Source organism: Neomonachus schauinslandi, chromosome 2, assembly GCF_002201575.2.
Source record: "Neomonachus schauinslandi chromosome 2, ASM220157v2, whole genome shotgun sequence".
Lineage (NCBI taxonomy): Eukaryota > Metazoa > Chordata > Mammalia > Carnivora > Phocidae > Neomonachus > Neomonachus schauinslandi.
This window is the reverse complement of record NC_058404.1, coordinates 192,053,071-192,065,398: the sequence shown is the minus strand read 5'-3', so window position 1 is coordinate 192,065,398 and position 12,328 is coordinate 192,053,071. Positions and strand designations below refer to the sequence as shown.

General features: G+C 45.4%; 1 protein-coding gene across 1 annotated transcript in view; it reads left to right on the top strand.

Annotated features, from left to right (window-relative positions):
- The window catches only part of CC2D2A (coiled-coil and C2 domain containing 2A), a 132,059-nt gene that overhangs the window by 95,530 nt on the left and 24,201 nt on the right, over window positions 1–12,328 (top strand). Inside the window, exons 24-28 of the mRNA XM_044912779.1 lie at window positions 2,091–2,196; window positions 2,387–2,496; window positions 3,735–3,831; window positions 4,279–4,377; window positions 7,447–7,623. Of these exons, the coding sequence (XP_044768714.1) occupies window positions 2,091–2,196; window positions 2,387–2,496; window positions 3,735–3,831; window positions 4,279–4,377; window positions 7,447–7,623 (589 nt within the window). The remainder of the gene's footprint in view (window positions 1–2,090; window positions 2,197–2,386; window positions 2,497–3,734; window positions 3,832–4,278; window positions 4,378–7,446; window positions 7,624–12,328) is intronic.

Genomic DNA, 12,328 nt, shown 5'->3' with positions numbered 1-12,328 from the left:
GCTCTGAGACATGAGTGACACCTACTACGTTTCACTACACTGGGGCAGTGCGGACCCCCCAACCAGGGTAGGGTGAGCTTGAGTCTCTTACCCCCTTTAGAGAACAGAGATGAGCAAGAATTAAAGAAAGAAAGAACAAGAATCAAAACTTCTACCAGCTGGTACCCTTGCCCGTGTAATGAGGAAGGCTGACCTTTCCTGTCCGTTCATCAGCTTCCCCGCACTATGCTAAGGCTCTTTCATACAGATTATTTTGCTTACTTCTCACTGCTGTTAATATCTCCATTTTACAAAAGGGAAAATGTGTGGGTGGCTTGTCCAGGGTCACTCAGTGCCATCTGATTCCCAGAAGACCACCGTTCTGGACTTTGGCGTCCTCTCTCCTCTCTAGGGTCTTCCTTTTAAATTTATCCCCCATCCATTATTTTACCCTTTTTTTTTTTCTTTTTTCTTTCTTTTTTTTTTTTTTACTGCCTAACTCTTCCACCCATTCCAGAACATCTGATCATCACCAACTATTCCCAGCATTTGGTTACTAGTAAATGTCCATTTAAGCTCTTGAATCTGTGCATAACATTGCTTCCTCGAGCCATAGCCCAACCCCTTCACCTTGATTGCATCGAAGCTCAACTGTGGGAAGAAAAGCTGTTTTTTAAAATAACGTATAGGTGTTCTCTTATTTTGGTCTCTATAGAATTTTTTTTTAAGTGTTAAACCATTCCGTTCAAATTACAAGGAAGCTTGGTTGATCCTCTGTGTTATACATTTCCGTGTAGGCTCATTAAGACAGCTCAGATATCAACGCTTGCATTAAGCCTGCCCAAATCTTCACCCTCTACCCTTGCATCCAATTAGATTGGATTTTTCATCTCCCTCTCTGTACTCTTCTGGCCCATGCCCATGCCTATGGTCTAATGTGCCTCCCACTGGATTGTGATTATTTGTTTACATGTCTGCTGGCCCTTTTAGTGCATTTGATTTATCTTTGCAGCCCCAGAGTCTAACACAGGCTGCAAATATAGGTAGGTGCTTCACAGATGTTTTTGTAATACTGTAATCAGTGGTGTTCCAGAGAGAAGAAGGGTTTCTGTGGCAGCTGTTTTGTTAAATATTCCACTTCTATTGTCTCATGGCTTGTCTGATACCCTTATCTGTGAAAAGGGAAGACAGTCTGGTAGAAAGAGATAATTTATACTTTGGCCGGTAATGAATATGAAATACTTGGTAAATTGTAAAGTTCAGTGCAAATATGCAGGCGTGTCGTTAGGAGGAGGGGAGAGGTATCTGGGAGAGACTCTCTGGAGATGATCTTCATTTCTTTTTTTAAGAATCCCAAAAGGGATGGGGCACCTGGGTGGCTTAGTCAGTTAAGCATTCAACTCTTGATTTCGGCTCGGGTCATGATCTCAGGGTCGTGAGATCGAGCCCAGCATCCGGCTCCATGCTGGACGTGGAGCCTGCTTAAGATTCTCTTTCTCCCTCTCCCTTGGCCCCCCTCTCCTCTACCTCCACCCTTACCCACTGCGCGCCCCCCCCCAACCCTGGTTCACGTGCATGCTCTCTTTCTTAAAAAAAAAAAAAAGGAAGAATCCCAAAAGGGAAAGAAGGCAAGACCCATAGATCCTAATTCAAGCTAGGAATCTGTGAGGGTCTCTTTCCCAGGGAGGCTTGGCAGGCCTGGAGAGAGGGGTCTTACATGGGATATGTAGCTCACAGCTGTTGGAGAATGCAAGGTCACAGAGAATGAATGCAGTGGGAGGGGACCTGGGTGGAGACAGGGCAGGCTGGCCAGGAAGCTCAGGATTCTGCCACCTGAGAGGGACTGAGGCTCTCATTTGTGGGAGGGAAGACAGATTCCTCACTCAGGCACCCCCTGGGAGGGGGAGGGAGGACCCTTTTCTCTGTTCCAGCCAGACATGCAGGGCTAGGGGTGGGAGTTGGGGCGGCTCTATTACTCACTAGGTCATGGAGATGACCCGAGCATACTAAAAGCTTTCTGAAGTGTCAACACACTGTCTCCAGAGCCATACCTCTTTGGAGAAGCCATCTTGCTGAGTATCTAATTTCTGTCCTGCATTTCTCCCTCCTAGCAAATTCCAGCAGCCATCAAGATCGTCCCGGACTTTCAGCGAGAAGCGTGCTGCTTCCCCGACCACACACAGCCCCACCCACAGCGTGGACTACCCCCTCGGCCAGGTGACGTACCTGGATGCTGCGTGTCAGCTTAGATCCTTGCCCCTTCAGAACTGCCCAGAAACTGTATCGTCTCTTTAATGCTTCATTTTCTTTGGAAACACACTACTTAGTCAACATATTCTACCTCTGCCAAGAACAAAATAATTCAATGAGCCGTTACGGCCTCTAACACCTTGCTCTTCTCTTGAAGGTTTTAGTACGTCCTTTTGTAGAAGTTTCTTTTCAACGAACGATTTGCCACACAACTACAGCTGAAGGACCAAACCCCAGCTGGAATGAAGAACTGGAACTTCCTTTTAGGTGAGTGTATTTTCCTCTTTAGGGAACTGTAGGATATCTTGAAGAAATGTGAATAAAATGGGGCCTCGGGGGTGAAAGTTTCTGTAGCGTGAGCCAGGACAAGATCAAGAGTCTGACCCCGAGTCCCACGCTGCTCCTCTGGTCTCACAACTGACTCCAGTCGAGAGTAAAATGGGAAAATATCCAACTTTTGAAACTCGGGTTCACTGTTGGGACACCCCCATGCCTCTCCAGGCTCTGGCATCCTGCAGCCCCAAGATTCCCATTCCCTGGACCCCACAGTCCCTACGCAGCTTTCCGTTGTTCCTCGTCTCCCCGACTCTGGAAGCTTCAAGTAAACTCCCCAGTCCGTAACTCCCTACTTTCCATAATTACGCTTTCTTCCTCACCAGAAATACTACATAGGCATTTAAAACTTTAAGTGATTTTAGGTATTTAAAAGACTCCTTATTTCAGATCTTGAAGCAACCTTAGAAATTACCTAGTGCACCACTCTACTTTTACAGAAGAGAAATGAAAACCCAAAGATGGAAGGTGACTGGCATAAGGCCACATAGTATCTTAGAGACGGAGCAAGGACTAGAGCTGGTTCAGTCAGAAGAGAGGGACACATACCATTATGTGTATGGAAGGAGAAAACATAAAGGCAGATGCTCAACAAAATACATGCAAAGCCCAGTATGGGCTGGACTCGGAGCAGGTGATATTACAGGAGATGAACCTCACCCCTGCTCTGCTTAGTCAGCTGTGGGAAAGTGAGTGGGAGGCAGGGACCATTCCAGCAGCCTTATAACACCAGGAGGTTTAAGACTGGGGCGTGCTCTGCTGGAGACGCATCTTCTAAAGCCCAGTTGCTTAGGAAACCTGCATACTGACCGGCACGAGTGTCAGCCGGAGCCCTTGAGTGTAGCCTGTCCATGAGCCAGCTCAGCTGTGGCCAGCTGGCTCCTCGCAAAGCTCACCATGCAGGTTGAGGGGATGATGGGAGACTCGGCAGACAAGCCAGCAGACGGGGCTTCTGTCTGTACAGAGCCTCCAGTCTAGGGCCCCTTCCACCTGAGTATAGGTATTATGTTAAAGCGTCTCAGTACAAAGGTAAATATTTGAAATGAAAGCACTGCTTTTAATCCTCATGTCTATGCTTATATTTGAGTATTTTTCAGATTTGGGTATTTGAGCGCTCATTGTTTCTATCTTGCCCCTTGTCATGGTCCCTGGTCACATGTGCCCATGTGCAGGGCCCCCAATGGGGATTACAGCACCACCAGTTTGCAGTCAGTGAGAGACGATGTGTTCATTAACATTTTTGATGAAGTGCTGAACGACGTCCTAGAGGTAAGCTCACAGTTTGGAGGAAGGCGTCTGCACCCATGTTCACGTCCTCTACCCACTGTAAGTCCCTAACACATTCTGTCTTTGTGCTGCTTGACATGTTTCAGACCTGACATGTGTGAGCAGGGAAGGGAGAAGGGAGAAAGAGAACTAGCTTTTTGATTTTTGATAACTGCACTGGGTGGGTTACATATGTGGTTTTAATTCTAGAACAACCCTGTGAAGGAGATTGTAAAATCTCCAGTTTAGTGAAGGGGAAACTGAGGTGCAGAGGGGTTGAGTGACCTTCCCAGGGCCACAAAACGATGAAGTGTCTGAACCAGAATGGGCCGTAGGTCTGTCTAACCTACCCCGCGGGCTTCCGGCTACAGCCCGGCCGTTTTCCTGGGGCCGGTTAATTACATGAGTGGCCCACGTTGCTCAACAGTTACCACTTCCCACCCCCTGCAGGATGACCGTGAAAGAGGAAGGGGAATCCACACCCATATTGAGAGACACTGGTTGGGAAGCGTGAAAATCCCATTTAGCACCATTTACTTCCAAGCCAAGGTAAGCATCCGACGTCCGAATTCCGTGGGGGTCGGGAACGGCTGCGTCCACTGCTCCCGTACCCTCCCCACTGAGAGAACCTATGTGCGAGCCGCCGTCAGCAAGAGAAAAAGCCATTGATCTTGGGTCATATTTGCGTGGCTTGTAAAACATCCATCTGCCTTAGAGTCAGGAGTTAATGGAGGACAGTTCCAGTCTGAGAATTTTTCTAACATTTAAGTAGAAGTGAAGCAGATGGTGAGACGGAGCGGAAACGTGTCAAAACGACCAAAGTGGAGTGGATAGATGCCTGAAAGTAACTTGAAGGGAACAGTCAGCACAGTGACGGCCCATTTAATCACGTGCATTCTATTAATGCTTCTAGAGTGCTCCCCATTTCAGACACGGGAAACGGTTAGTGGAGACCTGTTCAACTAAGACACCCTTTTTCAGAGTTTAGTGATTTTGCTTAAGGGGACCCATTAGGTTAACAACTCTTGAATGACTTAGTAGCTCTAATCTGGGACAGTGAAAGATTCTGCAATGGCTTTAATATCCTGGTATTAAATCCATGGCAACGGGAGGCTTTGAGCCACAAGCCTGTAGCTAATCTCCCACAGCCACAGAAGGAGCGATTTAATCCTACACGTGATGACCACCCAGACCAGGTGTCTCCCGGGCCACAGTCTGCAGCAAGACCCAGGCTTGGATGGGTTGGAAGCTTAAGGATAATTGGAATTGCCATTCTCGGGACAGTCTCCAGGTGAAGCTTCCGTTATGTGCTGGCCAAAAAATTTACATTTTCCTCTTTAAATAGATCTTAAATGAAAAAAATTTTTTTTTGTTTAAGAGCACACGAGTCTGTAAACAAAACTGCCATGTTATTTGGCATTGCTGAATTTCACATTTGGAAGGGTACTCAGAGGTAATTACTCCCAATCCCTTCTTGATAAATTAATCTCCTTTATTGTGGTCATGTCCATACTCTGCTTGAGTGCCTCTAGAAACAGGGAATTTGATCTCTTTGCTATAGCTATGTTATAAATTTCTTCCTTGAACCATGCCATAATCTGTGTGATTCCCTATTTGTAGGTCCTGGTTTGAAGCTACACATAACAAGTCGAATCCTGACCCACTAATAACAGTAGGAGTAACTAACTATATTACATGCCATTACTAGCTAGTTTGTATGTCACCTCAGTTAAACCTCACAACAACCCAGTCGGCTTTATTGTCCCCATTTTACAGATGAAGAGACAGAAGCCTAGAGATGTGAAGTCACTACTCAAATCCCAAAGCTTACAGCAGAGTGGGATTCAGCTTTTACCCACTTCCCACAATGCTCACATTGCGTATCCCTGGGGAGTGAGACTGGTAAACGGAGAGAACTATTCAACGTTGGGGTTTATACATTTCAGTATTACTTTTGAGAATGATTTTATTCCATTTGTCATTTAAAAGTTTCGTCTGACTCCCAAACTCGTGCTCTTCCATGCACCCGCAGGGGACATTGGGCAGGGTCTGGAGACACTGCTGGTTGTCACAAGTAGAATGGGAGCTAGTGGTGTCTTGTGGGTGGAGGCCGGGGATGCTGCAGACACCCCACGGTGCACAGGACAGCCCCCACCACAGGCAGTCCTCAGGCCCCAAAGACCAGCTGTGCCCAGGCAGAGAAACCCTGTCTTAAATCCTGATACTCAAGCTCTCTAAGAGAACACCCACTCCTTTCTGGGTCACGGCCTAGTTGTCACATCAGATGTGCCTGGTTGTTTCAGCTGCACGTTTCACGGCGTTGTTTCTGTATCCTTTTTTTTTTTTTAAGATTTTATTTATTTATTTGTGAGAGAGAGAAAGAGCACAAGCAGGGGGAGTGGAGGAGGGAGAAGCAGACTCCCCGCTGAGCAGGGAGCCCGATGCAGAACTCGATCCCAGGACCCTGGGATCATGACCTGAGCTGAAGGCAGACGCTTAATGACTGAGCCACCCAGGCGGTCTGTTTCTGTATCCTTTTCCCTGAACCCCTCACCTGCCCCCCAGTGCAGGCTCTGGGGCAAAGCACCGATGTAAGGAGGAAAATAAACAATAGCTCACGTAATTCCTCCCTAGAAGGCGCAGTCACTGAAAGTTTAACTTCTTTCTGTATTTCTCCTGAGACATAAAGGCCACTGAAGACCGAAATGAAAATCAGATTCTCTGTAAGCGTGTGAATTTCAAATTCCGGCCCTGAAAAGTTGTGTGGCACTAAACAGTCTTTTATAAACTTATTGTTGTGTTGACTACACAAGAGTGGAAAGTCCTGTCTTTTGGAGCCTCTGCAGAAGTCAGGTCATTTCATATAAGTGGCTCGTACTGCCTTAGACCCGCAGGTACTGAGCACCTGCTGTGTAAACAAAACGCTGCTCTACGCTGGAGAAGGGTGGTAGAAACGGGGGTGATACACAGATCTGTTCACAGAGAGAAATCAGGTCTCCAGAACAAAGTGATGAACAGGCACACGACTACAAAGTGGGGCAGAATGGGTCACGGTAACAAGCGGAAGACACACACTCTGTGTGAGGCTGCTGGAGATAACAAAATAATTCACAAAGGAGATGACATCCGACCCGAACCTGGAAATAATGATTGATACTCCGCAAGGGGGGATGAAACTCTGGGGCATTCCAGAAAAGGCGGAAAGGCTGCTGGCCCATCCATACTGAGCGCTGAGCATACGCCAGGCATTTTTCTGGGTGTCTGACATCTATTCATCCAGCACCCAGAACTACCCTACAAGTAGGTCCTGTTATTGTCTCTTTATAAATGCACGAGCTGAGGCACCCGGAGTGTGATCCAGGATTTGAACCCAGGTGACCTGCTGTCACAGTCAACCTGCAGAGCTGGGAGACGCTCTGCAGAACTTCGCAGAGGCAGGGAAGTAGAGAGCCCTTCCCGTGAGAGCTCAGGGAGACACGCCCAGAAAGAGGGGGGAGCCTTGAATGCCAGTCTGAGCAGTCTTTATTGGATTCACCAGATGGTGAGGGGCTGACACTTACCTTTGAACTTTCACTGGAAAACCACCAGGATGTTCACCAAGTCGTATGTTCTTCACAGATTGACGGGACGTTTAAAATAGACATTCCCCCTGTTCTTCTGGGCTACAGTAAGGAGCGAAACCTGATTATCGAGCGGAGTTTTGACTCGGTGCGAAGCCTGAGTGAAGGCTCCTACATCACCCTCTTCATTACCATCGAGCCTCAGCTGGTTCCCGGGGAGTCTGTTCGAGAAAAGGTAACCCTGCCCCCACTTGAGCATCGCATGTCTGATGCTGATGAGACACCACTATGCTTGCTGGGCTGTGCTTTTATAAACGCAGACTGCGTGGCGCAGGCAGAGGGCTCCTGACACTGTCCACTCACCACTCTTAGAGTCTGGACAGAAGGAAGGGGTGATTGGAGATTGGTACTTCCATTGAGCCGATACTTAGGTTGATCCACAACTTAAACTTTCAGGCCAAGCAAGACAAACATAAACATGCGCCAGGTTTAGAAGAATTTTCTTAATGGAAGAAAAAAAGCAGACTGCTGTTTTATCTTGATGTTTATTGGCAAGCATGCTGAAATACACCTCCACGTGTGACCTCACGTCCCTGGTTGGGCTGCGCATTGAGTCGATTTATAGGATCGTAAGGCTAGACCTCCAGGGGTCACCTCATTTCAGTGCCTTCAGACAGAAACAAATATCTGCACAAGTGCTCTAACTCTGAACAGCTCTACAACAAAGAGTTTCCAGAACGTAGTTTTGTTAGCAACTGTTTCCCAACCCTTATAGCCAGGAGACACCTCCTTAATGTAACATACTCATGCAGCCTTAATGGGCACCGCCCTCACTGGTTTGGGGGGAAAGTACTAATCATGACCTCTTCACACCATAAACTAATGCCATCACACCCGCCACCACGTACTGAGTTCTTACTCGGTCCTCAGCACACCTGTTCTCTCTTAATACTCACAGCGGTATTGTACGGTGGGTCTGCAACTGAGACAGGAGGAAACCAAGGCTCAACCTTCCAGTTCACCCAGACAGTAAATGCAGAGCTAACAAGTCTGTCTGACTCGAAACCTTATATATTCAATAAATATTTACTGAGCATCTTCTATGTGACAGGCATTTCTCAGGCACTGGGGATACAGCAGCCTAGAAAAGCAGAGAAAAATCCCACGGAGCTTACGTTCATGTGTAAACCCAGCTTGTCACCTACTACGCTAGACGCGGATTCTCCTGCTGACTCTTTAGTTTATCCATCTTAGCTTTGTAATTAAGACTCAGATGGAGATGGAAAAAAAAATGAGCACATTCCTCTGTTTCTGTTTCAGTATTACAGTTTGGTTCACAGAGAAAAATACTATCCCTATTCCCCTTTGCAAGGATTATTGGAAAAAATAAATCTACTGAAATTCAAATTAATCTCACATGCTGGCCTTTGTCACAAACGCTGTGACAAATCTGTTCTCTAGAAAACATGGCAGAATACATGCGCTTCAGAATATTTCTAGGAAGTGAAACATGTATGCTGAATGTTCTTCCTTCATGTATAAACTCAAGAGAAAGCCAACAAGCATGTTGATACAGAAGAATGCTCCCAGACAAAAGATGGTTTTGCTATTTCTATGTCTTCTTCACGAAGGAAAAGCACTCCATCTGGAGGTGAGCTTCCAAAGCATGTGAAAGCAGTCTGCGACCACAGCCAAAGGGTTGAAACCCAGAGCCCAGAGCTGCCTTAGCACCTGGCACTGCCCCCCACCCCCCGGGCCCTGAAGCCCAGCCCCAGGTCTGCAGCCTGCCCCGCCTATAGCCAGGTGACAGGCCTGTCCACTGCTGCTTCGGTGGCAGGTCACTGCCCCGCTGTGTGTGGAGCATTTCCCTCAGGCCTCTTCAAAGGAGGCTTAAGAAACCCCTTTGGGGGGCAGGTTCTTTGCTGCTATTTGATGAGGAAGCATGTGGACCGACAACACCCTGATGTCCTAAACACAGTGGCAGAAAACACTGCTGGGTGAGTCCCCTGCAGATGATTCGGGAGAGACAAGCTTTCACCCTAAGAGCATAGAGCCCACAACCTGGAATTGGTTTTCTGCTTATCAGCAACTTCCAGAATTAGCAAATCAGAGTCTTCCCTCCATCATTATCCCATGGGGAACCATTCCCTGAATTTTTAAGGGATTTACTCATGGAATTTTCGCAAGAATCAGTAGCGACTCCTGAAACTCTTCCTGTAACTGCTTTACGTTGTCTTGAGAAAAGTTAAGTTTTTAAAAATAGATTATTTCTGTTAATAAAGTCTTCCTCTCATTTCTTTTTTCTTTCTTGCCTCTGATAGATGAGTGACATGCTTAAAAAGGTATACCAGGTATTTTGTCTTACATCCGTTGGTAGTTATTAGGCTTTTACTTAGCTGCTTTCTGTCCCCTGCCACTTCATGGAAGCTGATGGGTCCTGGTGTATGTGCGATCCCTTGGTGATGAGCTACAGCTGACGTTGGAAGTTCCATGAAGAATGTCCAGCTCTGTCTTCCGGCCCATTTCATTTTGCCAGAGAGATTCTTAGTTAGCTGTGAATGTAGGAAGTCATAGGTGTGCATGCTGGGCACCATCTCCACTGTTTCCAAGCCTATAAAATCCATGAGCTGCTTCTTACAGAGACAGCGCGGCTGTGACAATGATTTCTGATTAGGAGAGCTGTCACAGTGTGTCCAAAGAGAGGTTTTGAACCCATTTGATTTTCTGTAAATACTGACACTAACCTAGAGGTAAAAAAAAAAAAAAATTGAACCAGTTAAGAATCTTCCACATTTTGTGTTGAATCAAACTGCGAATTTGTCAGTTAGCCCTTAATTTGTTTTGTAATAAACAACCCAAATTCTTCTAGTATTTAGCTTTCCCTTGGCACTTCTGAGATTACCAAGATGGCATACTCCTCCACAAATCACTGTTTCGCTCCATGGAATGGCATCCTGGTGACCTAAACAAGTATCAATGACCATTAGTAGATACTTATTTAAATGCTTACCTTGTGTATGCTCGGGGCAGAGAGGAACACAAGATGATTCAAGCATGGGCCCTGCTCTCACGAAGCACTAGGTACGTAGTCAAGATACACAACTGCACATCCAGGTCCAAGTGGTAGAAAACGTTTTAGACGTAGTTTCTTCAACCTGGAAGGCCAATAGTCAGGACTGATTCAAGGTTTTTGTTGCTCTTTCTGGGCAAAGCCTATTGCTGCCTCTTAAGTGCTCCCCTGGCACCCTGTGTTTATCTCCATAGAATCTCTGGTCAAGTAGTTCAAGTGCCTGACTGCTTGTTAGTGTTTTCCTCTAGACTAGAAGTTGCTTAGGGCACTGTTTCATACTCATTTATCCACAGCACCTGGTACCTTTCAGACTCTCAGCAAATAACTGGATGAGTAAGTAAATAAATGAGTGTAAAGAACATAGGGATGAATTCACTGGGTGCTTTGTTTCATAGCACTCTTGTTGCATGATTCTCCGTCTTTCTAAAGTTACAATTATTTCTGGGGTGACAGTTCTATCCCAGGAGTCTGTGACACACCTATACCAAACAAATCTTCAGAGCTCACCATTTCCATTTATTTATATCTCCGTCCTAACATCTGTCGGGCAGCTACCGTGGGGCGGCGGTATGCTGAGCGGTAGGTGGTTACAGTGATGATGCAGATGACGATGATGTTCAGTTTCAGATGTCAGGGACATCCCATGAGAGTATGCGGGAGGCTTCCGGAAGTGCCTCCATCCTACTTAATCCCCACAACCACTACCCCAATCCCTCAGGGTACAGCAATCGAATTAGAAACAGGAGCCACAGTCCAGCTCCAATGAAACAGAAGTCAAGAACAGTTGGGATAGTCTAGATTCTATCTGAAGTCATAAAAAAGTAAGGGGATGTTTTCTGTGCACTTGTTCATTCACTCAACAATATTTGTTAAACACTTACTATGTGTACTACGTGCCAGGTGGTATTGGCACTGGAGATAAAAAAAACAAGAGCAAAACAAAATCCCCGATTCTAGGAATCTTACTCTATAGGGGGAGACAGAGTAAATGCTAAAAAAATAAATAAATAAAGCAGAGTATGAGAAGGATAGTTGGGTGCACTTCCCTTCTCAAAACAAACACATTTTCAGGCACTGCCTAGAATCTAAATTCTACTTAACAGTTAATTTTTCTAATAAAATTTTATTTGAGTTTATCTTGAAACCCTTTGAAATGTAAGCAACCATATGTATATTTTTATACTAAGCAATAAAATTCTTGTAAAAACATTTAAATATCTGCTTTTTTCAAACTATTTTTTTTTTAGCAATAGCTTTAGGGAAAAAAATTACAACATGTGTCTAAAGGCAAATGAAAATTGTTCTGTTTCATCTGCTTTGAGTTACTATCAGAAGCTTGGGAATTGGTGGCTCATCTTGGATCAGAGAACTGCTTAAAATAAATATAATACATTTGATCTTTCTAGTTCTGTTTCCTTTTTGCTTGAGACCCATTACTATTATGTATTACATTGATCATGGATTTAAAACTTAACATATCAACATGTACCTGTCAATTTGTTATGCATTTAACATGAGTTGCTCAAGCTTTGCCTTTGAGATGTTAGATTTCTGGGCCCCTCCCCCCTCTAAAACCAATGTCAAAATACACATAAAACTACTGCTTGGTCTCATCAATCAGAATTAGTACATTATACTTTACTTTCTATATAGGTGGTTATAGTTTTCCATAGAGCTGCTTGCCTGTTGACTGCTTTCTTTCAATCCTGTTCAATATATTTTAAGTATTTAATGAATCCATCTAATCTTTAGATTATAAATATAATTAAATAAAGCCCTGGGACTCCAGGGCATGGCAATAGCGTAAGGGGTCACTTAATCATAGTTCCTGAAGCACATGTTTAGTTCATGTCGACTGTGGGATCGCAAA